Here is a 27510-nt window from a genome sequence, read left to right as displayed (position 1 = left end):
AGCGGGAAGGGCAGGTGCCAGGGCCCCCAGGCCTTGGTGGGAGGTTGGCCTCCACTTGCTTGCTGACATCAGGGCTAGTGAATGTGCAGGGAGTTCAGCCAGGTTCACGGGCCCTCACCTCCCTCGCAGGCTGGTACTGGGCAGGAGTGGAGCTAAAGGAGAGTGGGGGAGGCGCCTGCAGGGAAGGCTCACAGGAGCCCCTGGGCCTGGGAGCAGAGCTGCAGCCTCGGTCCAGCTGTCATGGAGCCACGTGGGAGGGTGGTGCTGACCCTCCATCCCGCCCCCTTCCCACCCCGGAATCACTCTCTTCCTCATGCTACTGGCTCTTCTCTCCTCTCCTAGGTGCATCTCCAGCTACTGACTCGGGGATCTGACTGCTGAGAAAAAGGAGCCAAGGGGGGTGGTCTTGTACCATCTGCCTTCCCAGAACCCACAGTGAGCCCCCATCTCTGCCCTTGACAGAGTCCCTCCTTCGGCCCCAGAAGCAGCCATGCCCCGTCCCCAAGAAGTTCCTCCTAGATATTCCCATGTGGCTCAGGAGAGATCAGGTAACTAGCCTGAGGTTGGAGAGTGTGGATGGATCCCAGGCGGCCGGCTCTACAATCTGTCACCTCCTCCACCCTGCCAGGATTCCCACCCATGGCCCAGCCAGCCTGCCTTTTCCCGGAGGATGGACAGAAGCCTAGAGACCAACCTGTCCAGTCCCTCTCAAGGCTTCCCCACACGGTCCTTCCTTGGATCTTACAAGGGAAGGGACTGGGCTTCTGTGGCTGAGACCAGGGTTTTTGAACTCCAGGTTCTTGTGCTGAGACCTGGAGGGGCTATGAGTGCTGTCTGCAGCAAGAGCAGCAGCAGCGTCTCTGGAGGCTGCTACTAAAGATTCCACCTGGAGAAAGCGTTCGGGGAGCAGTTTGGCTCACCCTGTCCAGATGGCTACCTGGAATGCACACACATGCTCACACATATATGCAGCATGCACACCTTTTGGCATTTGACTTTTTCATGAAATAATCACTGGAAGGCTCCCTGGATTAGGTAACCCAGAGTTCCTTCCTGTCCCCTTGGGGCTGGGGGCGGGGGAGAGAACCAGCATTTAGCATCTGTCAGGCTGCTCCAGTTCCTTTGGGGCAATGATGGCAGGTCCAGGAGGGTTTGTGGGCTCCAAACATCCTTGGGAGCTGAACACGATATGAACAAGCCTTTCAGACTTCTCCTTCCTGCAGGTCAGCTGGCTGTGCCTGCCCAGCCTCTGGGCCTCTTTCAGGCAGGCCAGGCTTGGGAAAAAGAAGGCCAATTAGGAAAGGTTTTTTTGCACAAAGGAGGATATGTTCTCATTTTTATTTTAAATCAGCTTTATGATACAGTGAAAACTTAGAGTTAGCTTTGCCCATCATCCTAAAGCAACACCTGTTTCCCTTCTTCCCTTTTCTGGTGATGGTTTGGGGTGTGCATTTGGAAGGGGGAACCATCTGGGTTCAGCCATGAAGAGCATGGAGAAGGAATAGGGGTAGGACCCCTGGCCTGCGGGTAGAGGCCAGTGACTGAGACGCTCATTGCGGGAGGGGGCGATTAGTCGCAAAGCTGCCCATTCCAGGATTTGGAGATTCAGCGCTAGCACACCCTTCTTTCCCTGTCTGCCCTTAGCCTCTCCGGGATCTCCTAACGGAGGTCCCTTGGTGGGTCGGGAGCCTCTACCGACCACTAGTGGGAAGGGCACGAAGATCTTGCTATACAGAGTAGGACTGGGAGGGGAGAGCGCATAGTCGCAGAGTCAGGGAGGGGACCTCACCACCTGTCTCCTGCCTGAGGTCTTAGAACAGATCCAAGAAATTCCAGGCGAAGGTCCCACAGGTGAGCGTGTGCCTGCGAGAGCGGTGGCCGCTGCATAGGGAGGGCCCCGCGGGGGAGGGCGGCAGCTCTGGGAGCTGTAGGTGTCCCATTAGCGCGGGAGTCTCCGCCCCCAGCAGAACCTGGGCCTGGCGGGTGAGAGCCCCGAGCGAACGCGTCAGCCCGGGTGTGCTCTCCACGGTCCACGGGGGGCCAGGGCCTTCTTCGGGTGGGCCAGCCGCCCCTCCCGCAGGCCGCACGCTGCTCCTCCGGGGTCGCAGGGCTCAGTCAAGAGCCGGGGAGGGGAGAGGCTGGGCGAGCTCTCCCTCCGCACCTTCCCGCTGGGCTCCAGGGCAGGGGGGTGTCCCGGAGTCGGCCCCGGCTCCGCCCCCGAGGCCCCGCCCCGCGCCCGCCTCCCCGGCCGCCCCTCGAGCCAAGCCAGCCGCGGACGGCCAGTCGCGGCCCGGAGCTGCGGAGCTCGGATCTTCTCCCCGCCTGGCCCGCTCTCGACCTGCGCGCTCCGCTGGGCCATGGAGCCGGCCCCCGACGCCCAGGAGGCGCGCACTGTGCGCGAGGCGCTGGGCGGCTACGAGGCGGCACTGGAGGGTGCGGTGCGCGCGCTGCACGAGGACATGCAGGGGCTGCAGCGCGGCGTGGAGCGGCGGGTGGCAGAGGCGATGCGCCTGGCCGGCCCCCTGGCGCGCACGGTGGCCGACCTGCAGCGGGACAACCAGCGGCTACAGACGCAGCTCGAGCGCCTGACGCGCCAGGTGGAGGCGCTGGGCTTGGCCAGCGGGATGTCCCCGGTGCCCGGCACTCCCGGCACGCCCAGCCCCCCGCCCGCGCCCGGGGTTCCCGACCGCGCGCCCCGCCTGGGCAGCGCACGCTTCGCCAGCCACGCCACCTTCTCGCTGTCCGGCCGCTGCCAGGTGAGCCCTGGGGAGCTCGTGCGCTGGCGCCAGGGAGTGGGGCTCGGAACCGGGTGCCGCCCCTTCGCCCCGACCGCCTGCGTCTGCGCGCGTCTGCGGGGTTGGGGCCTCCACCGGCCGCTCGGACTAGGTGATGGGGGTCCTGCCGCCCCTCCGGAGTTGGAGAGGGCGGGGGGAGGACCGCTTAGCCTGCCAGCTGCACCTGTCTTGGTCCTCTGCCGTTTTTTAGAGCCAGGCTCTGTTTGCTCAGAGTCCTGTCTCCCTCTCTCCTCTGTCCCACGACACCAACGGCTTGGGCGCCGAAGTCCGGCCCCTGACTGTTCAGCACTGCCTGGAGCCACGCAGGGCATGTTGGAATGGTCAACACCCCTGCCTGCCCCCCACCCTCCATTCACGCTCTCCTGCGTTGCCGCTTCACTGAGGCCTGACGGCTCCGGTTATTGATTAACTCAGATTGAGAACTCAGGCCCCTGGATGGGTAGGGAGGGGACCGAGGGGGACACGATCAGCAGCGGCTTTTGGGAACTCTGCATCGCAGGGGGCAAATCCCTTACCGTGAAGGGAGAGAGGTGGAAACCCGCCTTGAGCCGTATCTAGATTCCTCGGGTCAGTGACTAGCCAGAGGCCCACACCACGTGGGGTTGGGGCAGAGGCCGACGTGGACCAGTCACTACCTTGCTCATGGGCCACCCAGAGCGGTTAGAATGTTTCCATGGTGTGTGCAGTGGCCCGTGGGTGGGATTTTCCATCCTGATCAGGCATGTGCTCTCGGATTGGGTTCCCAGGATCTGGGGCTGTGTAGCCTGCACCTGCTCCCTCCTTGGTGCAATCCGTGGGGCACTCAGATTTCCCGCTGTGGGCTGGGCTGGACCTCAGGGGGCCTGGAGGAGGGTATCAGATTGAGCCTTCCCCCTGGAGGTCCCATCTAGGGTGGGAGATGGCCCCAGACCAAGTTTGGGCAGACAGAGATGTTTTGCTCCAAACACAGTAGTTAGCCCCTTCTCAGTGGGTATCCCAGCAAGGCTTTCTGCTGGGGGCCTGGGGCTTGCTGCTACTGGTGCAGATGGGGGTGGAGTGGGGGCTGTGCATGAAGCCTCAGAAAGGCCGAAAGTACTCACTGGTGAGTGCAGCCTCAAGGTATGCGAGTGGAGTGGGCAGTGGCGAATGCCCCTAGTGTGCTAGGCAGAGGAGCTGGGCTTTGTCCCGCCTGTAAGAAGTTCTTAAACATGTCATGGTGGCAGAACCCGGGAGTATCCCAGTGCTCCGTGTGAAGTGTCTGGAAATGCGGATACACTTAAGTCTGTCTTATGAACATGACACTCTACCTGACCATGGTCTAAAATCACCACTGTGAGCTCACACGTGCCTCATCAACTGTGTCATCGGTTGTTTCTGAGGTTTTATTTGAACATGCATTTGCTATTTGTCTGCTCATAGCAGCAGCTGTCCAAATTAAAAAAAAAAATGTCAGAGTCACATATACGTGTAGATGTGTGTGTACACACAGAGAGAGAGAGAGAAAGAGAGAGAGAGAGGGATTCTCTCCAGTCGTGATTTTTGTCAATGGAGATTAGCCATTGTTCACTAGCACCAAGCTAGTCCTCTTGGTTAGGGGTTGGTGGGTGAAATTCAGGATGAGAGTCTTCTTTGTGTCTGGCAAGCCTTCTTAGGGGTGGCTGGAAGGTGGAGGGTGGCTGGAGGTGGGTAACTTGATTGTGATGGTCCAAGGAGAAAGGAAAGGTCTGAGCTGGGCCATGGGCCGTGGTGTGTAGAGGGGCTGCCTTGGACAGGGTTTCGGAGGGGGAATGAGCAGATGGGGTGTCTCGGAGGGGAGCTCTGACTTGGGGGACTGCTGGGTCACAGATCTGGGGGGAGATGCTGGGTTCCGCCCGGGTCGTGCTGAACATGAGGGGACTATGGGAACTGCAGGTGAAGCTGTCCCAGAGAAGGTGGATTCATGGATCTGGTGGTCCAGAGAGTAAGCAAGCCTGGAGATTAGGGAGCTCTCTGGGCAGAAGCAAAGAGTCCGAAGGAAATAAAAACCAGACCGGGGAACTGCCAGGGAGTGAGAAGGACCTGAGAATGCACTCTCAGCAAACCAGAGAGGGAGCCCTCCTGGAAGAAGAGGCTGGGGTCAGCGAGGATGCATCAGCCTGTTGGGGAGCGAGGATGGAGACCCAGGCACCCAGGGGCGTGAGCAGCAAGCGTAGCTGAGCACTGTGGGTGGAGCATGGCGATGGTCCCCAGTTGGGTTAGAGGCTCTGCACCCCTTGAGCCTTGGCTCCCGGGGCCTGAGGCAGCTGCCGCTGGGCTGACCCCAGAAGCACCAATCCCCATCTCTCTTGCTGTCCTCTGTCTCAGGAGCATTGTCACAGCCTCCAGGCCAGTGTGCGGCATGGAGAAGAGGGACTGTGTGGAGCCATCCACATGCTCTGGCTCGTGTGCTGTGACCAGCACTATGTGATCAAGAGCTTGGTCACACACAAGGAGCCAGGGCTCAGGGTGAGACTGGAGTGTGGACCACAGACAGAGCCACAGCCGCACGCCAGGCTGCTGGGTGTCTGACCTCTCAGACTTTGTGTCTGTGTAGTGGGGGTCTGGGTGGGACAGTTTCATCCCATCCACATGAGTTAGGGATGGCTGTACTACCTGGCATTGTAGAGGTTGGTGTCACGCTGCCCCTGTGTAACAAGCAATGACATTTAGAGACCCAGTTGCTTTCAAACTGGGGACTGAAGGACTGGAGGTAGATTGTCTCCAGTATATAAATGTCCCCTGAATTCAATGCCGGAAGGGTTGATCAAGTAATCCCGTCTGGCTGGGAGCAGGGAGCTGGGAGCCAGCTTGGGGCCTGGGGTGGATGGTGGCAGCCTGAAGCCAGGCCCAGGCCCCAGCAGGTTGGGCCAGAGCTGTGGCCTGGAAATGTCATCCTCAGCTGAGCTGGAGCCACTGGGTCCCTATGCCTGAGGCAGCAGAGGCCCCAGGAACAGCTGCCAGGAGCCCCATGTCAGAGGCCTGACCATGAAAGAAGCCAGACTCGCCTTATCTGCCTTCCTTTCCCAGACACACTGCGATAAGAGAGTTAAATGCTTTAGGGAGAAGTTTGAATTAAGTCCTTTCAAAGGGTGGTGTGAGTGGAGGAGGGCCGGGTCAGCAGCGTGAACTGTCTTAGGATGGGGCTGTGGCTCTGCGTGGGCCTCGTCCTCATGGATGGGCCCGTGCAGATCAGGCAGCACCCAGAAGGCCTGAAAGATTCTTCCTTCCCCCACAAAAATGTCTAAAAGCTTTTCCAATAAGAAGGCCCCTGAAATCAGACTTAGCTCATCACCCTTCCGCCTTTCCCATGAGTCTCTCAGGCCTGGGCTCCCTCATGGGGCACCTCCCCCTTCTCAAAACGAAGCCGAGCTGGGGAATCTTGGGGGGTACCAGGCCAGCTCAACAGGACTTGTCCCCAGCCCCAGGGCTCTCCAGCGATTTCTGCCCCAGTCCCAGCATGCCAAGGCCCCTCCCTGGTTTCCTTCTGCATGACGGCGGCAGGCTGCCCCCATCAAAGGACAGCAGTAGCCCACTGGGGACTGCGGGAACAGCTCGTTCCAGCCCAGCCCTTTGGTTGAAGAGCTCTGAGTTCTGTGAAGGTCCCACTGGGTGGTGACCCCAGTCCTCCGCCTTTTCCTCACAATCATTGGCTCAGACAGATCCCGTGGGGCCGGGGCTCATACTGACCCAGGTCCTGGAAGACAACTTTGCCTTGAGTTGTCCTCTCTGCCCCCTAGAAGGCCAGAGCACTTTGTGGACAGAGCCCTGGATTGGGGTGGGAGACCCGAGTCCTGTACTTTGGCTCTGCCACTACCTTTAGCCATGGTGTGGGGTTTAGGGGCTCCCCCTGCCCTGCCCCGTGTCTTGCTTTCCCCATCTGTGTGATGATGGGTTGGAGGGCGGTCTCAGAATAACCCCTTCCGCCTTGACCTAAGGCACGGGCAGACCCCTTTCCCCAGGTGAGGAATGCTTCTAGTCGTGGGGCAGGGGAGCTTGGGAGTCTGGGCTCAGCCCCACACCCCAGCCTGCATTAGCCCAGCCCCTTCCCCTCCTCCCTTTGCCAGAGAACCCTTAGCAGCGATCTAACCAGAATAGAACTTACCTCCCAGTCTGGTATAGTGCCTGGTCCCCTGGGGCATCATGGGGGTTGTTGAGGGGGCTGCAACGTGCAGGGACAGGCATCTGTGGAGGGCCCCCCCACCCACCCATAGAGATACATATTTCCTGGGAAAATGGTTTCACCCTCAGCCTTTCCCCCCAGGGCCCCGCCTGGACCCGTGGAACCTGTCAGACGAGAGTAGGGTGGGTGAGGGGGCACGGAGACCCCAGAGCCTGGTGACCATTGGGGCCGGGGTTCCAGCTGGACTGGCTGGTTCTCCTCCCCCTGCCGACGTGGTCCACATAGCCACAGCATGGCTCTAGGGGCACCCATTCTGCTCTGTGTGCTGGGAGACACCCTGTGCTTTTCTCGCGTTCCTGAGAATGAGCCTGGTCTCTCCTCCTCCCACTCTTGAATCAAGAGCTGAGGGGTGGCCTCCTCTCTGAGGCTGGCTCTTCCCAGGCTCTGGGTCCTATCTGCTGTGAGCTCCCCAGTGACCCCATTCTGCAGATGATCCCCTCATTTCTCAGCCTATAAATGTGGTCTTGCCTCTTCCTTCTGGAAAAACCCCTCAGACCCCTTCCCCCGGCTCTGCTCAGGGCTAAAGTTACTGTGCTGTCTTCATTTCTCTGGGACCTGTCCCCTAGATGGTCCCCCGACCCCCTGTCACCCACCCCCCTGTCCCCCGCCCCATGCTTCTGATCATCCATGACCTCTTCTTTTGCTGAACCCAATGGATGCCTGGTTGGATTTCCTCTTCACCTTTTCCTCGTCCCCAGGCTGCCTTTGGACGCACCTGGCTTCTTTTTTCTTTTTGAGACAGAGTCTTGCTCTGTTGACCAGGCTGGAGGGCAGTGGTGCAATCTTGGCTCACTGCAACCTCCATCTCCTGGGTTTAAGCGATTCTCGTGCCTCAGCCTCCCAAGTAGCTGGGACTACAGGCACCCGCCACCATGCCTAGCTAATTGTTGTATTTTTAGTAGAGATGGGGTTTCACCATGTTGGCCAGGCTGGTCTTCAACTCATGACCTCAGGTGATCCACCCGCCTCAGCCTCCCAAAGTGCTAGGATGACAGGCGTGAGCCACCGCACCCAGCCCCGTGCCTGGCTTCTTGACTCCCTTCCTTCCTGGCCTTGGCTTTCTCACCATTCTTCAGGGGCTGCTCCTCATTCTCCACAGACCGCTCTGTTGCTTCCTGAAATGTGGGGGCCTCATCCCAGGGGCCCTAAGCTGCTCTTCCTCTGCTGGGCTTCCAGGAGCCCAGTGGATGCCCTGACTCCTGTTTTTCCATGTTCATCCTTCTTTTCTCTTAAACTCCAGACTCAAAACTCCAGCTACCTCCTCAGCTCCCTGATGCTCCAGGTGCCCCAGGCCCTCAACATGTCCCAACTGAAACCCTCATTTACCCCCTAAACCTGCCCTGACCCACCAAGTCTGGGCTTGGGAGAGGCTTGGCACCCTTCCTCTTCCATGTCCACCCAGTCTCCCGGCCGGATCCCTTTTCCCCAAAACTCCGAGTCCTTCTTGCCCATGGCCTTCCCAGTGCCCCATCTCCCCTCCCCAGCTTCCTGCCCAGGACGAGTGAAGTGTCTTGCCATCTGGTCTCCACTCTCTGGCATCTTCTGAAGGGTGTTCCTGAAACACAGAGCTGAGGACCTTGGGCTCCTTCTTGTCTAAGGCATCAAGTACCCAGGGCCGGCAGCTTGGGCGGCAGGGCACTTCTCCATCTGCCTGCATCCTGGACGGGCGTGATCGGGATACCTGTGCCTTGATATCTCTCTGCAAAAGCAGACACTAATCACTCTGCTGGGCGTGCTCTCCCTTGCTCGTCCACTGGGCTCACCCTGGATGTGGCTTAGGCACCCCTGCCTCTGAGAAGCCCTCCTTGCCCCACTGGGTCAGATAAAGCCTGTATGAGGCATCCTTATCCTGACACGGCCCCCTCTGTTCACCAGCCTGGCTCCCCTACCAGACTGATTCCCACACAGCAGGGTGGCACCTCCTGCACTGGTTGCAAGAGGAGCTGAGCCATCTGGGGCCAGGGATGCATCATCATTCGCCTGGGAGCCTTGTAGACCAGGGGGCATCTGGGAGACGCACAGCCGACCTCTCAAGCCGCTCGTCCTGGGTCTTGGTGGAGCCCCCACCAGCCCCACAGACACTGTCAGCCCTTCACATGCCCTCGCTGTGAGGAGGGCAGGACCAAGGTTGAGGGCTTCTCCCCTGGCCACACGTCCCAACTGTTTTTCGCTGTATAACCTTGGGCAGGGCACATGCCCTCTCGGAGTCCTCGGGCCCCATCTCTCAAATGGCTCTGGCAGCACCTACCTGGGAGGACAGTTGCTGTAAGTGGTGTGCCCAGAAAAAGGGCTGGATGTTTGGTAGATGCCGAGTGGCACTTGCCTAGCCTGCTCCCGTTTCTCAAACAGGGAAACAGACCCCGAGGGGAACTGATGTGGCCCAGGTCACATGGGTGGGTGACAGCACAGCCTGGATCCCAGGCTCCCCACTGGCTCTTGGCCTGGGCTGTCTTGTCTGCCCCCACCTGCCCCACCCACTACTACTGCCCAGCCGGGATGGATGAGTTGCACGGAGCTGATCAGGTGCTTACACTCTGCAAGCCGGGTAAATCTTGTGTCCCCGCCTCCCATGCAAAGGCCTCATCGTGACTGGGGCTCTGTGGCTCATCGTTGGCCCAGAAGGACCTGGTGCCACTGGTTCCTGCTGCCACTGCACGGGTAGCCATGCCGACCTGGCCCAGCTGAGAGGGGCAGGGGGCCAGGCACTCCTGACCCCATCATCTGGTCCAGCCTGGGGGAAAGGATGAGGTGGCCTAACGTCATTGGGACCCTCAATCTTGACTTCTGTCCTCAGCTTGTTGGGACTGTGGGAGGAGCCCAGTGGAGGTGTTTGCCTCCCAGGATCTCAGGGGTTCAGCAGTTGGAGTGGGGCCATCCCAGCTTTTGTTGTGTGACTTGGCCCATCACTTGCTTCCTGGGGGCTTTCTCTCAACATGATTGGTGTTTTGCCAGAACACGAGGGGATTTGGGGGTGGGCAGCTTTTGGGGGTGGGCAGCTGGCCCTAGCTGATGGGGTCTCGGTGACATTTGTGTCTCTGTAGAGTTTGGATCACGACGAGGCCAGTGAGTCGGAGATGAGAAAGACCTCAAACTCGTACCTCATGGAAAATGGGCACCAGCCGGGGGCAGGTAGGGCTGAGGGCAGAGGACAGGTGGCTGGGTAGGTTTGGGAGTTAAGTAAGGCCTTGGTCAGGCATCGGGGGAACTCTATCCTGAACCCCAGCAGGGAGAGAGGCTGCCAGGAGAGCAGCGCCATTCAGTAGAACTTGTGAAACACAGAGGGAAGTTGGGAGATCTCAGGAGGCAGTGAGCTCTCCTGTTTCTAGAGGAAAGCAAGTAGAGGCTGAGGAGCCGACTAGTATTTATTAAGCTGGCCATGAGGGGAAGTTGGGAAAAATCCACTCTGGTTGGAGCAGTAAGATATCCCCGGTAGGGGAGGTCAGGCAGGCTGGAGCAGTCAGGGAGGCCTTCCTAGAGGAGGTGGGAGGAGGGCCCAGGAAGGCTAGAGCCCTCCTGGGAGGTCTCAGGCCCCTGTGGCTGCCACAGCTGACCATGCTGGTCACATGTTCCAGGTCCAGGCGATGGACCCCCTGAGATTGCCCAAAACTTCTCGGCACCAGATCCCCCCAGGCCTCGTCCCGTGAGCCTCTCCTTGCGGCTGCCCCACCAGCCAGTCACGGCCATCACCCGAGTCTCTGACAGGTTCTCTGGGGAGACCTCAGCTGCGGCTCTATCACCCACGTCTGCTGCCACCCTGGGGGGCCTCAACCCAAGCCCCAGAGAGGCCACCACGCCCTGGACTCCCAGTCCTAGCGGTATGAGCTGGAGAGTGTGGCCTTGGGGCAGACCTCCCCTTGGGATGGGAGAGGGAAGGCTGGGGCTGGGGAGTGGGAGTCGGTGGGTGACCTGGAAAACAAGGGGCTAAGCCCAGCCCTGCCTCTGCCTGCCATGTCAGCCCCTTCCCTTAGCCCATCCTCCCGGGCTCCTGCCCAGAGATGCTGTGAAATAGCGTCATCCCCTGGTGGGGGCGACCGTGGCTTTTGTTACAGTTGGAAGGTGGCCTCTTGCCCTGCACATTGGGCACTGTCCCCTCCCTCAAGGCCCCAGGCCTGACTTGGGCCTGTGGCCAGGCCTCCGTGGTAGGTCCTGGGGGAAGCCGTGTGGGCCTCTATAGGGAGGGTTTGGGAGCAGTGTTCGCTGGATACAGGGCACGGCATGGGCCCTGGGCTCTGTGCTCTCAAGAGCAGGGTGGGGACAGTTGAAAAGACCTCTTTGATGCTGTTGCTGTGTGTGCCCATCCTCCTTTCTCCTCCACTGTCTGCTGAGGCAGGGCCAGCTTAGCCCAGAAGGTTAGCTCATCCATGCAGTGATGCCCGGTAAATGAGGCAGGGCCAGGTCAGAGGAAGGGAGGCTATGGCGGGCCCTCCCTGGGGCCAGGGTTTGTTACTTCTCTCCCTCTCTCTCTTCCACAGAGAAGAATTCCTCTTTCACGCGGTCTGTGTCAAGCTCTGGCTACGGGGCAGTGACAGCAAGCAAACACAGTGACAGGTGAGTCAGGGCCTGTGTTCCTGTGGGGTCGCTGCACCCCGGGTGTCTTCTGTGCTTTGGACGCAGGCCGCCCAGAGTTGGCCCTGGGGTTGGTGCCTCCACAGAAGGCTCGGGGCTGGATCTCGGGAGCACTGGGCGGCAGGGTTGGGGGAAAGATCTGAGCAGGGGGAGTGAGGCAGTGGGCCTCAGTGGAGAGTTTCATTTGGAGAAATATGGTCACAGGCTTGTTTCTTTGTGGACCCTTCAAGTCAGTCAAAAGATTGGAGGAGTGGCCGGGCGCGGTGGCTTACACCTGTAATCCCAGCACTTTGGGAGGTTGAGGCGGCTGGATCACCTGAGGTCAAGAGTTTGAGACCAGACTGGCCAACATGGCGAAACGCTGTCTCCACTAAAAATACAAAAATTAGCTGGGCACGGTGGTGGGCGCCTGTGATCCCAGCTACTTGGGACGCTGAGGCAGGAGAATTGCTTGAACTCGGGAAGTGGAGTTTGCAGTGAGCCGAGATGGTGCCACTGCACTCCAGCCTGGGCAACAGAGCGAGACTCTGTCTACAATAAATTAATTAATTAATTAATTAAAATAAAATAAAATAAAATATTGGAGGAGGCCTCTCAGCCGGCAGGAGGGAGAGGATAGGAGCTTTGTCTTCTTCTGTCCCAGCCAGCTGGGGTCCCTCAGAGCCCGGAACTTTCTGCCCACGGGCTGCAAGCAGGGGCAGGCGAGCGGGGCCTTTCCTGTGGCACAGGCCTCCCCTCCCCACCCCCCACCCCCCGCCCCGGCCAGCCACCGGGACTGTGATTCGGGGTGGGGTAGGGTAGCAGGCTTGGCTTTTTTTTTTTCTTTAATAATAAAAGGAGAATTGTGACTTTCTGGCAAACCGTTCTGGGGAAAACAAAGGGGGTCTTATCTCATGGTGGTGGAGGCAGGAGGCCTGGTCCCTCCGGGGCTGGTTCTGATCACACCTCCTGCCTGAGGAGGGGGTCCCCCTGTCCTCCCCAGGCATTGACACCTGCAAAGGGGTGGTTATGTCCAGATCGGGGCCCAGTGTCTCCTGAGTTGAGCCTATTGGCCAGTCCCTCCAGCCAGCACAATTCAGAGAACCTGCCAAACCAGCTAGGGACCGGAGCAAGGGGGCCTCCTCTCTGAGCGCCCATCACGGTGCAGGCTGCCTTGTCCACACTCAGTGCAATGGAGACCTTGGGGCCTGGTGAGCTAGTGATGGCTGCTGGGCCCAGGTCCCAACTTGGTGATTCTCTCCTCAGCCCACCGCTGGTGACACCACCCCAGTCGCCTGTGTCCCCACAGCCGCCAGCCATAACTCAGGTCCATCGGCAGGGGGAGCGTCGCAGGGAGCTGGTGAGGTCGCAGACGCTGCCCCGCACCTCGGAGGCGCAGGCCCGGAAGGCGTTGTTTGAGAAGTGGGAGCAGGAAACAGCGGCCGGCAAGTACGGATGCTCACTCACAGACAGGCCCGGCCCCACGGTGTGCCCAGGCCCAGACGGGGGTTGGGTGGGTGCAGCAGAGCAAGGCTCAGCCCTGTCCTGTTCCCCAGGGCGCTGTTGCCCAAGATCTCTTGGGCAAGGCACAAAGTTAGGGCTGGGCCACAGGGCAGGTTGGGGGGACAGGGGACCCCAGTTGTTGGGGGAAGATGGCTGTGAGGCAGGGAGCCAGGAAGACCTGGTGAGAGCCCCTCTCTCCTCCTCCATTCCCGAGGCTCCCTGTCCTGTCTCTGGTGCCCCCAGGCTGCCCTCACACCCACATTCCCCAGGGGTTGTGGCGCCTCTAGTTTCTGGGCATGACCGGGGACTGGATGCGGACTGGGATTCCTGGCCAGAGCTGGGAGGCCCAGCCTGGGGTTGGTCTTGCCCGAGGACAGAAGGTGATGCCACGGGGCCGAGTGGCCTCCAGCCCACTGCTGGGTCTCGAGAGATGGCTCCTCGGGCTCCTGCCCACCTTTGCATATTCAGCCAGTCCTCGTGTCAGTGCATGGTATTGATGCCTGCTGTGTGCAGGGTGTGGCCCCAGCGTGGTATTGATGCCTGCTGTGTGCAGGGTGTGGCCCAGGCCTTGTGGGATAATGAAGACAACAGCCAGTCCTTGCTCAACTCTAGTGAGGGGGACCGACCCAGGACGTGTCCCCACTCACCCCAAACAACCTGGTCCAGGCCATTAGGGACTGTCCTTTGGGCCCAGAAGAGGAACTCATCCCTCCTGGCTAGGAAAGAGCCACCAGGGAAGGAGGCACCCCATTAAGAGGGGAGCTCAGAAGGAGGGGTGGGAGGAAGGAACCGGGAAAGGTGTTCCAGGCAGAAGGCAGGGGCCTAGGGCCATGTGAGCCAAGGTCTTCTGTCTCAGGATTCCCACGTGACCCCTGCTTCCTGGGTGGGGAATAAACAGGGGACCTGGAGGGCTGTAGGGGTGTGGACGGTCCTGCCACATACCATCAAAGGAGGCTGTGTCGCTGGTATATGGGGCCATGCCGTGGACATGGGCACAACTGAGCCCATGTGTGCCACCAGCATCTCCCCTGGGTGAGCAGAGCAGGTGGGGGCACCCTCCCTGGTGGTGCAGAGACGGCCTCCCCTGCCCCAGACCCGCACTGGGAGATGGCAGCTGGAGGGGCCCCCGCAGCAGGCCTGCCATCTCTCCGCAGGGGGAAAGGCGAGGCCCGGGCCAGGCTGAAGCGGTCGCAGAGCTTCGGCGTGGCCAGCGCCAGCAGCATCAAGCAGATCCTGCTCGAGTGGTGCCGCAGCAAGACGCTGGGCTACCAGGTGAGCCCCGGCTCCCCTCCGGCTGCTGGGATCCCCAGCCAAAGGCTTGACCAAGCGTCGCCCCTGTCCTTGTTCTCCCACCTGGGCAGGAGCCCGCTGAGGCTGGGGTTAAGGGGTAGGAACCACAGTAATTATGCCTTCCGAGTGGGTGCCTAGCTGCCCATGGCGTATGCTGAGAAACTCCAGGAATCCCGTGTCTAGGCTCCCGCATTGACCCCACTCACGCTGTTGCAGCACGTGGACCTGCAGAACTTCTCCTCCAGCTGGAGCGACGGCATGGCCTTCTGTGCCCTGGTACACTCCTTCTTCCCCGACGCCTTCGACTACAACTCCCTGAGCCCCACGCAGCGGCAGAAGAACTTCGAGCTGGCCTTCACCATGGCCGAGTGAGTATGGTGGCTCCTGCTGGCTACCAGCCCCAGCCCAGTCCCTGAGCCCAACTTCTTCCCCAGGTGGGGCATGGGGGCGAGTGGGAGGTGGGGCCGCTGTCTGCAAAGCTGAAGGACCCTGGGGCCATGTGGTCTGTGTACCTCTTGTGCAGATGGGAAGACTGAGGCCTGGAGAGGGATTTTCCCAGAGTCACTCAGCACTCAGTGGTGGAGGGGGACTCTGTTCCTGGGGACCTGCCCTCTTTGCTGGGTGCCCAGCTTCTGAGGTGCACTCTGGGAGACCAGCCACAGACCAGGCATGAAGGGCAGCAGGACAGTGTCCCCCAAAGCCCTGAATCTGTCCTCTCTGGACTGATGGAGAGATGCCGTTGCGTGCATGAGCCACAGCTGCCAGTTAGCAAGAAGCTGAATAAGGCCTGGGCCACTTAAAAGGAGATTTTTGCTTCCAATAAGATTTTCCTTCCCAAAATGGTGTTCTAGCATTCATTGTGAAATTGCCTAGCTTCTTAGGTCCCACCTCTAGGGTGAAGATTTGGGGGTGGCTCTGGGGTCAGGAGGCACCTGGAAAGCCAGTTTGGGATTCGGTTTTTGGCCGAGGGCCTCAAGAGAGTTGGCAAAGTCAGGTCTATCTGCCAAGGCTCCAGCGGGGAACAGGGACACAGTCAAAAACTGGGCGCGGAGAGTTTAATAAAGGGACCCTTTACAAAGGCGTAGGCAGGAATGAGGTCGTGGGTCAGGCCTCATGCAGCAGCCTCGGGATAACAGCAGTGCAGCAGATGCCAGCCCGTGGCCTGGGTGGGGAGGATTGTCTGATAAGAGCTGCGCTTTGGCAAATGGTTGCAGTAAGCTCGCTGCGACCTGGCAGGGAGGGAGCTGTGGATAAGTGTCCCAACCTCACTCCCCTCTTGCCTCACGCCGGGGCCTCTTGGTGACTGAACCCAATCTGAAAACAGAGGGCCAGGGCTGTGGTTCATCCTGGCCCCCAGGGTAGGGAGCAGGGCACAGATGAGTGGTGTTCGGGGCTGCCCGATGCTAAGCTCTCTGAAGCTCAGAGAGAAGTAAGGCCGTCCCCAAAGCCGAGTCTTCTGGAGGGCGCGTTTGTTATTCTCTCCCTGCCTTTGTGCCTTATGTTGTCAGCCTCTGACGTCCGTCTACAACCGACCATGTATGTTTCTGGTCTGAGTCCTCAGTGCCCACATTTAAGAGTGGTCCTTGGCCGGGCGCAGTGGCTCACACCTATCATCCTAGCACTTTGGGAGGCTGAGGTGGGTGGATTGCCTGAGCTCAGGAGTTCGAGACCAGTCTGGCCAACACAGTGAAACCCCGTCTCTACTAAAATACAAAAAATTAGCCAGGCATGGTGGCAGGCACCTGGAGTCCCAGCTACTCAGGAGGCTGAGGCAGGAGAATTGTTAGAACTCAAGAGATGGGCCGGGCGCGGTGGCTCACGCTTGTAATCCCAGCACTTTGGGAGGCCGAGGCGGGCGGATCACGGGGTCAGGAGATCGAGACCACGGTGAAACCCCGTCTCTACTAAAAATACAAAAAAAAATTAGCTGGGTGTGGTGGCGGGCGCCTGTAGTCCCAGCTACTCGGAGAGGCTGAGGCAGGAGAATGGCGTGAACCCGGGAAGCAGAGCTTGCAGTGAGCCGACATCGTGCCACTGCACTCCAGCCTGGGCGGCGACAGAGCGAGACTCTGTCTCAAAAAAAAAAAAAAAAAAAAAAGAACTCAAGAGATGGAGGTTGCAGTGAGCCGAGATCGTGCCACTGCACTCCAGACTGGGTGGCAGAGTGAGACTCCATCTCTTAAAAAAAAAAAGTGGGGGGTCCTCATGGGCTTGTTGGGTTAAAGGAGCCTCACCCCAGGCCTCACCTGCCTTCCTCATTCCTTTCCCAGCCCAACCACCAACCACCTGGCCCTGGCCCCAGCCCCGGCCCTGGCCCACCACCCTGGCCCCTGAGCCTGGCCAGGGAAGGAACCAGAGCCGGTGGGTCTTGTAACCTGCACTTGGTATTGTAAGTCTCACTTTGACCTAAGACAGCTGCCCCTCTCTGGGGCAGCAACTCTCACTCCGAGGGCAAAATCGAGACTGGCTCTGAGCTCCTCAGCCTGAGTTTTTGGAATATCGGTATCAGCCCTGTTATGTTGCCTTGGATGACGCGCTTGGACTCAGCCCCCTGGGGTCATAAGAACTCCTTGTATACTTTAAAAGCCTGTCTTGGCTGCTTGGAGTTAGCTGTCATCCTAATTGCAGAAACAGCTCTGGACGAGCGTGTTGTGCAACTGGATCCAGACGATGGTGAGGTGGAGCCAAGGGGAATGGGTGGTGCACAGAGCGGGCAGCTCATGAGGATGGGGCCCAGCTGCCGAAGCCCAGACATGGCAACCGTCAATCAGACTGTCAGACGACACAGGGTCAGGGTATCGGGGTGGATACCCCAGCATCCACCCCAGCGGCAAGGTCACTCCAGCACCCACCCCAGCGGCAAGATCATCCTAGCAGCCACTCCAGTGGCGAGGTCATCCTAGCACCCACTCTAGCAGCGAGGCCGTCCTAGCACCCACTCCAGCGGTGAGGTCACCCCAGCACCCACCCCAGCGGCAAGGTCATCCCAGCACCCACCCCAGCAGTGAGGTCACCCCAGCACCCACCCCAGCGGCGAGGTCACCCCAGCACCCACCCCAGCGGCAAGGTCATCCTAACACCCACCCCAGCAGCGAGGTCATCCTAGCACCCACCCCAGCAGCGAGGCCATCCTAGCACCCACCCCAGTGGCGAGGCCATCCTAGCACCCACCCCAGCGGCGAGGCCATCCTAGCACCCACCCCAGCGGTGAGGTCATCCTAGCACCCGCCCCAGCGGTGAGGTCATCCTAGCACCCACCTCAGCAGTGAGGTCGTCGTAGCACCCACTCTAGCAGCGAAGCCGTCGTAGCACCCACCCCAGCGGCGAGGCCATCCTAGCACCCACCCCAGCGGCGAGGTCACCCCCACACCCACCCCAGGGCGAGGCCACACTGTCTTTCAGGGTTCTTCGTTGTCTAAGTCCAGTGGTGCCAGCTTATGCCCTGGTCACCTTGGTCACCCTCCGCCCTAGACCAGGCCAGGCTGTGGCAGGGAGAGGGACGCCCCGGGCCATGGGGTGGTGGCCCCGTGCCCCAGCCTGCAAGGAACACAGCTCCCCTTGGCAGCCAGAGCCAGAGCGATTCTGGGCTGTGCTTCCCCAGCACGAGGTTTGAGTTCAGGGAGCTTCTCGACTCCAAACAGATGTTTCTTCTGTTCCCAGCTTGGTGGGATGATGGGGAGGCAGCGGCGGAGGCTGGTCCAGGTTTTGCCTTCTGCCTTCCCGGAGCACACAGCAGGGTAAAAACGTGGGCCCCGCCTCCCGGTGGCCTGAGCCTGCTCCAGCTGTGGAGGGGGCAGGGAGGATGGGTCTGATGAAGCCGCTGAGTTGAGTTCTTGCTTTTCTGCTGACTCGAGGGGGTGGGGAGGAGCATCCACCGCAGGCCTGTGCGGGGGGGTTGGGGGAGTTTGCCCAGAGCCTGGGAAGAGGCCTCCCCTCATGACTCATCCATAAGATTATCTCCCAGGTACTAGGGGGAGAAGGCTGGGAAGACTGGCTCGCCTGCCTGGGGCCTCTGGGGAGGATGACAGCTTGGATCACCTCCTTTCTTGGACAATAGGCTGGTTAGAAGAGCTGGCAGGAAAGCGCAGGGACACCTGCCTGAGGATACTAGTTGTCAGTGTCCTCACCGATATTCCTGAGGTTTGCGGCAAAGGCTGAGCAGACGCGCGTGCTGCTAAAGCCACCCAGGGTCGTGCAGGCAGCAGGACCACAGAGCTAAGAAAGGCAGCCTGGGGGTGGGCAGGGTGGGATGAGAGGAGACTGGGGTCTGACAAAGACAACTTCTGGAAGGGAAAGGGGGACACAGGTCCCCAAACCACGAGTTTACCTTGAGGAAGAATGAAGCATTTCCCTGAGCAAGTGCCTTAAAGGCACAAGGATCAAGTATGCACCAGGGACGTTTGGAGTAAAAGTAGTGTGTGCTGCCCTCCCCCAATCCCCACCTGATCATTTATGGTCCCAGAGATTCCCAGTGGCCTAATCTGTGTGAATGATGCGGTGTTGACAGCACAGTGAGCTTCCCTTGCCTGACAGGTGTTCAGGGTCTGGAACGAGGGAGGACCAGCCCCTTTTATGGAAGGGGCTGAGTCGGGCAGGCGCCTGACCCTTCTGCACCCGTCCTCTCCACCTCTGCAGAGGCCCAGTGCAGGACGTGCAGCCCCAGGCTTCCCGCTTGCCCTGCGGGGAATGTGTCCTGCTCTCGGGTTACGCTGGAGCAGAAGGGCCTTCCAGGCTATTTGTAGTGCCCATGTGTCTCTGTCTAAAACCAGATAGGAGGCAGTAGTCCCAGTTCTGGCATCCTGGTCTGCACTTAGAGCAGGCTTAAAAAAATAAAAATAACCCCCAAACCCGTCCTCCAGCCCCCTTACAGGCCAGCCTGTGGTAGCTGAAGCTCACAATAGACAGGAGTAGGAGAAAACCCTTTCAGCCTTTTCCCCACCCCACTGATACAGGGCGCAAGCAAAGCCACTTTAAATATGGTCGTCGGGATTGGCCGGGCACAGTGGCTCATGCCTGCGATCCAATCCCAGCACTTTGGGAGGCCAAGGCGGGTGGATTGCTTGAGCTTAGGAGTTTGAGACCAGCTTGGGCAATGTGGCAAGACCTCACCTTTACAGAAAATACAAAAAATTAGCTGGATGTGGTGGTGCACACCTGTGGTCCCAGCTACTTGGGAGGCTGAAGTGGGAGGATCGCTTAAGCCCGGAAGGCAGAGATTGCAGTGAACCCAGATGGTGCCACTGCACTCCAGCCTGGGCAACAGAGTGAGACCTCATCTCAAAAAAAAAAAAAAAAAAATATATATATATATAGTCAGCCCATGTTAACTCTGGTTCTTGCTATGGAATGGCATTTAAAGTGATTTGTACTTTCTCCTTTGAACTTTCTGTTTGAATGATTGACTGATTGATTGATTGATTGATTGACACAAGGTCACACTTTGTCTCCCAGGCTGGAATACAGTGGTGCAATCACAGCTCACTGTAGCCTCAGACTCCCAAGCTCAAGTGGTCCTCCTGCCTCAGCTTCCCAAGTAGCTGGGACTACAGGCACACACCCCCACACCTGGCTTTTTTTTTTTTTTTTTAGAGATGGGGTCTCACTGTGTTGGCCAGGCTGGTCTCAAACTCCTGGCCTCAAGTGATCCTCCCGTCTCAGCCTCCTGAAGTGCTGGGATTACAGGCATGAACCACCGCACTTGGCCTGTTTGAATCATTTAAAACAACCTGTATCATTTTTACAACAGGAGTTTTGTTTGTTTTTTTTAATTTAAAAGGCAATTGGGACCTCTAATATTTGGAGACTCAAACAGTTTTTATAAAAGTCAATGCTGATCATCACTTTGTTTTTCTCCTGTCTCCCGAGTTTTGTCCAGCCTATGTCTGCAGCTTCCAGGAATCTTGCCATCACAGGTCAAATATCCCTTATCCAAAATGGCCTGGGACCAGAGGTGTTTTCGATTTTAGATTTTGGAATATTTGCATTATATAATACTTACTGGTGGAGCATCCCAAATTTAAAAAATCCAAAGGCTCTAAAATCTGAAACTTTTGCCGGATGCGGTGGCTCACGCTTGTAATCCCAGCACTTTGGGAGGCCAAGGCGGGCGGATCACGAGGTCAGGAGATCGAGACCACGGTGAAACCCCGTCTCTACTAAAAATACAAAAAAATTAGCCGGGCCTGGTGGCAGGCGCCTGTAGTCCCAGCTACTCGGAGAGGCTGAGGCAGGAGAATGGCGTGAACCCGGGAGGCGGAGCTTGCAGTGAGCCGAGATTGCGCCACTGCACTCCAGCCTGGGCGACAGAGCGAGACTCTGTCTCAAAAAAATAAAATAAAATAAAATAAAATCTGAAACTTTCTGAGGGCCAGACATGATGCTCAAAGGAAATGCTCCCTGGCGCGTTTTGGATTCGGTGTGGTGAACCTGTGCCATCAAAGCTGGCACCATGTCTCTGAGAGAGAGTGCTCCCTTTGCAGGGACAATCTGGGGTGGAAGGCAGGTGCTTTTTTTTATTTTTTTGAGATGGAGTTTCGTTCTTGTTGCCCAGGCTGGAGTGCAATGGAGTAATCTCAGCTCACTGCAACTTCCACCCCCTGCATTCAAGTGATTTTCCTGCCTCAGCCTCCCGCGTAGCTGGGATTACAGGCGCCCGCCACCACGCCCAGCTAATTTTCGTATTTCTAGTAGAGACGGAGTTTCACCATGTTGGCCAGGCTGGTCCCGAACTCCTGACCTCAGGTGATCCACTCGCCTCAGCCTCCCAAAGTGCTGGGATTACAGGTGTGAGCCACTGCGCCCAGCTAATTTTTGTATTTTTAGTAGAGATGGAGTTTTGCCATGTTGCCCAGGCTGGTCAAGAACTCCTGACCTCAGATGATCCATGGAAGGCAGGTGCTCCTGAGGGTCTGGTGTGAGCCATGCCTCAAAGACAGAGAATGCCCTCTGCCTATGGGAGGGGGAATTTGGAGCTCCCTGGGAAAAGAAGTGGGTAAAGAGCAAAGGTGACAGGTGGAAAAGAAAAGAGGGAGCCAGGAGACGGTGGTTGGGTGTTGCATATTGTGACCCCTCCCTGCTCCCCAGGAACCCCTACACTCTCATGTACTCAACTTAGAAATAACGACAGTGGGAACCAGATGGATCATGGCCCAGTGCCCTGGTTGCCTGCTGGGGAAGCCGGTGATCTGGACAGCGGAGGATGACACAGGGCATGGCATCCACTCCCATCCTGACTGCCACCCTGGACTTGAAGACTTGCCGCCAGGGCAGGGGCCAGGGGTCGTTATCAGAGGGTAAATGCAGCCTCTAGAATGAGGAGGGGGTCAGCTTGCTGTCTTCTGCAGAGGGTGGACAACACCCAGAAAATGCCAGCAATTCTGAGGGCCTCCTATGAAGTGGGTTAGGGAGTGGCAAGACCTGGTTCAGAGAGGTGGGTCCTGGGTATCCTTTGTGGGTACAGTTAAGGAACCAGAGCGATTTAGTTCAGAGAAAGACACGGAAGGAAGGTTTTCTTCTGGCATGTGAAAGGTTCTTGCATGGGGGAAAAAATTAGACTGAGAATAAGTAGCCTTGTGCGGTCAGTAGATAGAGAGTACGCACAGCACAAATAGCATAAGAAATGTCAGAAGAACTTTCTCGTGGTCACAGCATCTGCAGAGGGTTCTGAGCTGACCTTAGAGGAAATTGGGTCCCCTTTCCCTGGACCCCGAGATGGACAAGCTGAGGCAGGGCCTTTATAGAGGTGATTGGTGCTTCTGATGGGGGTGTTTGGATGGTTGGAGGTCCTAGAGTCCTCATGCTGTCCCTACTTAACATGTGGCACCACTGAGGCCACCGCTCTCGGTGCTGATAACCTGAGCATGTGTGGAGCCTGTTTCTACACACCTGGAATCCTCCAAATAGCAGGTATGGGAGTGGAGGTGCCCCAGCTGTGTGGCAGGTGGAAATGATCGTTCAGGAAGGTGAACTCAGGTCCCCAGCCTCTCTGAACTCAGATTTTCTTTTCTTTTTTTTCTTTTCTTTTCTTTTCTTTTCTTTTCTTTTCTTTTCTTGAGATAGAGTCTCACTCTGTCACCCAGGCTGGAGTGCAGTGGCATGATCTTGGCTCACTGCAACCTCTGCCTCCCGTGTTCAAGTGATTCTCCTGCCTCAGCCTCCCGAGTAGCTGGGACTACAGGCATGTGCTACCATGCCTGTCTAATTTTTGTATTTTTAGTAGAGACGGGGTTTCACCATGTTGGCCAGGCAGGTCTCCAACTCCTGACCTCAAATGATCCGCCCACCTCAGCCTCTTAAAATGTTGGGATTACAGGCGTGAGCCACCGCGCCCGGCCTGAACTCAGGTTTTCAATCCTTTATCGTCGATAAAGCACCTTTGCATGCTTGCTCGCATCAGAGGGCCAACTTCCCTGACATCGAGCCCTGCCCTGGCCTGTCCCAGGGAGAAAGGGTGCCCACTCATTGAGCCAAACCCACTCATCACCCCACAAAGCCTGCTGGTTTCACTTACAGGCCACCCGCTACAACCCCAAGCAGGAGGTGGGGAGGGAATCCAGGACAGATGTCTCCATTTCGCCTTGACATTTGGTTTCTGATAGGAGGCCTGGCGTCCAGCCAGCACAGCAGAGCAGGGCCTGCGGGTAATGTTACAGTCTTTGTCTCTGGAGCACACAGCCACGTGAGTCCTGGTAGAAAGTGCTGAGTGCGTCGTGCCAAACTGGGATGGGTCAGAGGAGTCTTGCTCGCTCACTGGGGTCTCCCCTCTGGCTGGGTTCTCTGGGGAACAAGATGCATACATAAAGACACATTGTGGAATCACAGCCTCATAACAGGCCCACTGGGAGGGACAGCAGAGGTGGTATTCTGATTTTTTCTTTTTTTTTTTTTTTTGAGACGGAGTCTCGCTCTGTCACCAGGCTGGAGTGCAGTAGCACGATCTCGGCTCACTGCAACCTCCACCTCCTGGGTTCAAGCGATTCTCCAGCCTCAGTCTCCCAAGTAGCTGGGATTTCAGGCGTGTACCACCATGCCCGGCTCATTTTGTATTTTTAGTAGAGACAGAGTTTCACCATGTTGGTCAGGCTGGTTTGGAACTCCTGGCCTCAGGTGATCTGCCCGCCTCGGCCTCCCAAAGTGCCGGGAATACAGGTGTGAGCCACCATGCCCGGCCAGTATTCCGATTTTCTGCTAAGGAAATGGGCACAGAACAGTGAAGAAATTGGAGGAGTCGGGGTTTGAACTCTACTATTTTGATTTCACATTCAGGCCTCTTCTCTGTGATCCACCCTGCTTCTTAAAGCAAGGTATGATCATCAAAATGGCAACAAGAATAATCTCTGACTTTTTTGTTTGTTTTGGTTTTGGTTTTTTTGAGACAGGGTCTGGCTCTGTCACCCAGGCTGGAGTGCAGTGGTGCCATCTGGGCTCACTGCAGCCTCCACCTCCTGGCCTCAAGCGATCCTCTCACCTCAGCCTCGAGTAGCTGGGACTACAGGTGCACACCACCATGCCTGGCTAGTTTTTAAAATTTTTTTATAGAGACGGGGTTTTGCTGTGTTGTCCAGGCTGGTCTCAAACTCCCAGGCTCAAGTGATCCTCCTGCCTCGGCCTTCCAAAGTGCTGGGATGACAGGCATAAGCCACTGTGCCCGGCCTAATCTTTAACATTTATTAGCTCTTTCGATGTGCCCTTTGCTGTTCCACCTGATTTGCATGGGTTTATAATTTTCATACCACTCTTTCGAGGTGGATATAATTTACAGATGGAGAAACTGAGGCCCAGAGAAATGAAGTGTGTTGCCCGCAGATATATAGCTCGGAAGAGATGGAGCTGGGATTTGAACCCTGACAGCCATGCGCTTATTGATGGAAAAAGAAAAAAAAAAAAAGACTGGAAACCCCTGTACAAAAGTACACACAGCTGCGGAAGGAAGGGCACTGACAATCAGGCCAAGTGCGATCATTTTTGCCTTTTTGGTTCTGCCTGATAATGTCAGGCCGGCTCCATCTGGTGCCCAGAGGACCCAGGCATACTGTGAGCAGAGTCAGAGGAGGCAGGGGGCGCAGGGCTGGGCATTCCAGAGGCTATCTGTTGTTATTTCAGGACTCGCTGCTGAGATGAGCAGGGCGATGTGTCTTGACTGTTAATGTTCCTCTTCCCACGTCCACGAGGCCTTCAGCCTCCCTCTGAGCCCCAGTGAAAGGCCACAGTGTACACACGAGTCTAAACCAGTGGAGCCAAAAGTTAAACCAGTATTTCCCAGGGCAGGAGGCAGAGGGCCCTGGGGGGCTGGGGGTGGGGCGGCAATGATTTTAAGCAATCTTTTTTTTTTTTTTTGAGACGGAGTCTCACTCTGTCGCACAGGCTGGAGTGCAGTGGCACGATGGCACGATCTCGGCTCACTGCAACCTCTGCCTCCCGGGTTCAAGTGATTCTCCTGCCTCAGCCTCCCCAGTAGCTGGGATCACAGGTGCCTGCCACCACACGCAGCTAATTTTTGTATTTTTGGTAGAGGCAAAGTTTCACCTTGTTGGCCAGGCTGGTCTCGAACTCCTAACCTCAGGTGATCTGCCCGCCTCGGCCTCTCAACGTGCTGGGATTACAGGCGTAAGCCACCAAGCCCGGCCATGAACAGCATTTTAAAGAGGTGGGGTTGGGGAGGGGCAGGGGAGAGAAATAAACATGAAGTATCATGAGAAAATACGGGTAGTGGTAAAGGTAAGTATTTCTGTGAAACTTTATTTCCACATACATGTAAGCATATGCTGAATCATGATAAAAATATCTTCCTTACTCTGGGTCACATTAAAATAAAATGAAAGTCTAAAAGCACTTTTAGGAAGTAAATGGGTAATTTATTTTTTGCTTTATTAGTTTTACATTTATTTTAATAACTCAGTGTTCCATATACTATTGATATTTATTTATTTATTTATTTATTTATTTATTTTTTGAGACAGAGTTTCACTCCATCACCCAGGCTGCAGTGCAGTGGTGCGATACCTTCACCTCTTGGGTCCACACAATTTTCCTGTCTCAGCCTCCCGAGTAGCTGGGACTACAGGCACACGCCACCACACCTGGCTAATTTTTGTATTTTTAGTAGAGACAAGGTTTCACCATATTGGTCAGGCTGGTCTCGAACTCCTGACCTCAGGTGACCCGCCTGCCTCAGCCTCTTAAAGTGCTGTGATTACAGGTGTGAGCCACCACATCCAGCCTACTTTTTTTTTTTTTTAACTTAAATATTGGGATTACAGGTGTGAGCCACCACATCCAGCCTACTTTTTTTTTTTTAAATTAAATATAGTTTCACTTCAAATTTAAATACAATATGCCAGGTACTGTGGGTCACCTGTGCCTGTAATCACAGCTACTCAGGAGGCTGAGGTGGGAAGATCACTTGAGGCAGGCGTTCAAGACCAGTCTGGGTAACATAGTGAGACCCCATCTCTACAAAACTATTTTTAAAAAAGTAGCTGGGCCAGGCGTGGCGGCTCACGCCTGTAATCACAGCACTTTGGGAGGCCGAGGCAGGTGGATCACCTGAGGTCAGGAGATCGAGACCAACCTGGCCAACATGGTGAAACGTTGTCTCTACTAAAAATACAAAAAAAAATTAGCCAGGCGTGGTGGTGGACACCTGTAATCCCAGCTACTCAGGAGGCTGAGGCAGGAGAATCACTCGAACCCAGGAGGCAGAGGTTGCAGTGAGCCAAGATTGTGCCACTGCATTCCAGCCTGGGCAACAAGAGCGAAACTCCGTCTCAAAAAAAAAAAAAAAAAAAAAACTACCTGGGCATGGTGGTGTGTGCCTGGAATCACAGCTACTTGGGAAGACAAGGTGTGAGGATCAGTGGGGCCTAGGAGGTTGAGGCTGAAGTGAGCTAGAATCGTGCTTATGCCTGGGCAACAGAGCAAGCCCCTGTCTCTAAAAAAAAAAAAAAAAACCCCAAATTAAATAAAGTAAGTCTGTTTAAATGGAAATATATGAATTGTATAGGTGGCTCATAAATCTGGGAGTCTGGGAAACCCTGCATTGGGGTCAGTGACTCCAAGGGTTCTGCCAGGGTTATCTGAATTCCCCGCTGGTGGGCCCTTGGGAACCTCTGGCTGCGGGATGAGCTCTGTTCCCCGGACCAAGACGCCGGCCCTGTCGCGGCTGTGGGGTTGGCTGATGGCTGGGACCGCCGTTCTGACGGGGCTTGTGTGTTTCAGGAATCTGGCCAACTGTGAGCGTCTCATCGAAGTGGAGGACATGATGGTGATGGGCCGCAAGCCGGACCCCATGTGTGTCTTCACCTACGTCCAGTCGCTGTACAACCATCTGCGTCGCTTCGAGTAAAGCCCCTGAGCCTGGATTGCCAAAGAGCAGCCCCAGGAAGAGGCCAGGGGTCCGCTTGCAATTCCCCAGCCAGGATGCCCCCAGGAGCCTTGTCGTTTGGTGTGAGCGCGCTGTTTGTTCTGTGGCATGTGACCACGCTCCCCTTCGAGCCCAGCTGTGTTACTGATTAAAAGTACTGCTGAGCTGTGGTCCGACAGCGCTGATCACAGCCAAGGGCTCGGAGGAAAAGGAAAAATTATGAGAGAGAGAGACATTGGTGCTAAGTAATGATCTTCCTAAAGAAATGCTTGTGTTTATAGCTTCCAGAATGCTAATCTACAATTTTCCCTCTGGTGGATTCCATACATCGGCTTTACAGGGTTACAGTGACTACCAAGTGTTTTTTAATCAAAATACCCAGAGTTTTTTACTTCCTCTCGCGATTGTAGGTTCCTCTCCTCCCTCCCTCTGGGCCACTGCCAGGAAACAGACCGCTGAACCAGCAGCTTGACAAAGAAGACCGCAAGTCTTGGGAAGAAACAGTTTAATCACTCCCAAGTCCTGGGCAACAGATGACCTTCAAGTCACCTCCGCTCTCCGGGGAGAGGGGAAGGCTCTCGTCTTGGTCCCAGAGTCCTCCTGTTCTTCCCAGGAGGCCCCACAAGTGTTTGGCTAAGCACAGGCTCTTGGGAATTTAACACTTTTGGGGAAGGAATAGGCCCTTTGTGCTGAGAGAGAGTTTTTATTCACATCTTTTTTAGGGGATTTGCTGCAGATATTTATAAAAAGTAACTCCTCTGTACCACTGACCCATTTGTACATAAAAAAGATGTGTTGAATTTTGCCTGGGGTTTGTCATTTCTGTTTGGGAGATGGGA

At 56.7% G+C, this 27510-nt stretch overlaps 1 protein-coding gene across 5 annotated transcripts; it reads left to right on the top strand.

The window, feature by feature from the left end:
- The first annotated feature begins 462 nt into the window (after positions 1 to 462).
- On the top strand, positions 463 to 27471 carry SMTNL2 (smoothelin like 2). Of its 5 annotated transcripts, none has more exons than XM_063629715.1 (8): positions 463 to 548; positions 10014 to 10101; positions 10545 to 10787; positions 11445 to 11520; positions 12784 to 12966; positions 14175 to 14292; positions 14527 to 14678; positions 26527 to 27471. In XM_063629715.1, exons 1-8 carry the CDS (start codon positions 528 to 530, stop codon positions 26651 to 26653), a joined length of 1008 nt encoding a protein of 335 aa, XP_063485785.1. In that variant the 5' UTR covers positions 463 to 527; the 3' UTR covers positions 26654 to 27471. The 5 variants fall into 5 exon arrangements, with proteins under 5 accessions (XP_063485785.1, XP_055113897.1, XP_055113895.1 ...); XM_055257922.2 differs by lacking the exon at positions 463 to 548 and adding an exon at positions 1772 to 1851; XM_055257920.2 differs by lacking the exon at positions 463 to 548 and adding an exon at positions 2282 to 2756.
- Positions 27472 to 27510: the final 39 nt, after the last annotated feature.

This window comes from Symphalangus syndactylus, chromosome 20 (assembly GCF_028878055.3).
Source record: "Symphalangus syndactylus isolate Jambi chromosome 20, NHGRI_mSymSyn1-v2.1_pri, whole genome shotgun sequence".
In the NCBI taxonomy this organism is placed as follows: domain Eukaryota; kingdom Metazoa; phylum Chordata; class Mammalia; order Primates; family Hylobatidae; genus Symphalangus; species Symphalangus syndactylus.
Note: the sequence above shows the minus strand (reverse complement) of the source record. Positions and strands in the feature narration are given on the sequence as shown.

What these genes read in the sequence shown, in the direction of transcription:
- SMTNL2 (XM_055257920.2), top strand. Translation starts at nt 2,358, where the DNA reads ATGGAGCCGGCCCCCGACGCCCAGGAGGCGCGCACTGTGCGCGAGGCG. An exon ending in CTGGACTCCCAGTCCTAGCG is followed by an intron (nt 10,788 to 11,444) that starts GTATGAGCTGGA and finishes TCTCTTCCACAG; the next exon opens with AGAAGAATTCCTCTTTCACG. An exon ending in CTGGCCTTCACCATGGCCGA is followed by an intron (nt 14,679 to 26,526) that starts GTGAGTATGGTG and finishes TGTGTGTTTCAG; the next exon opens with GAATCTGGCCAACTGTGAGC.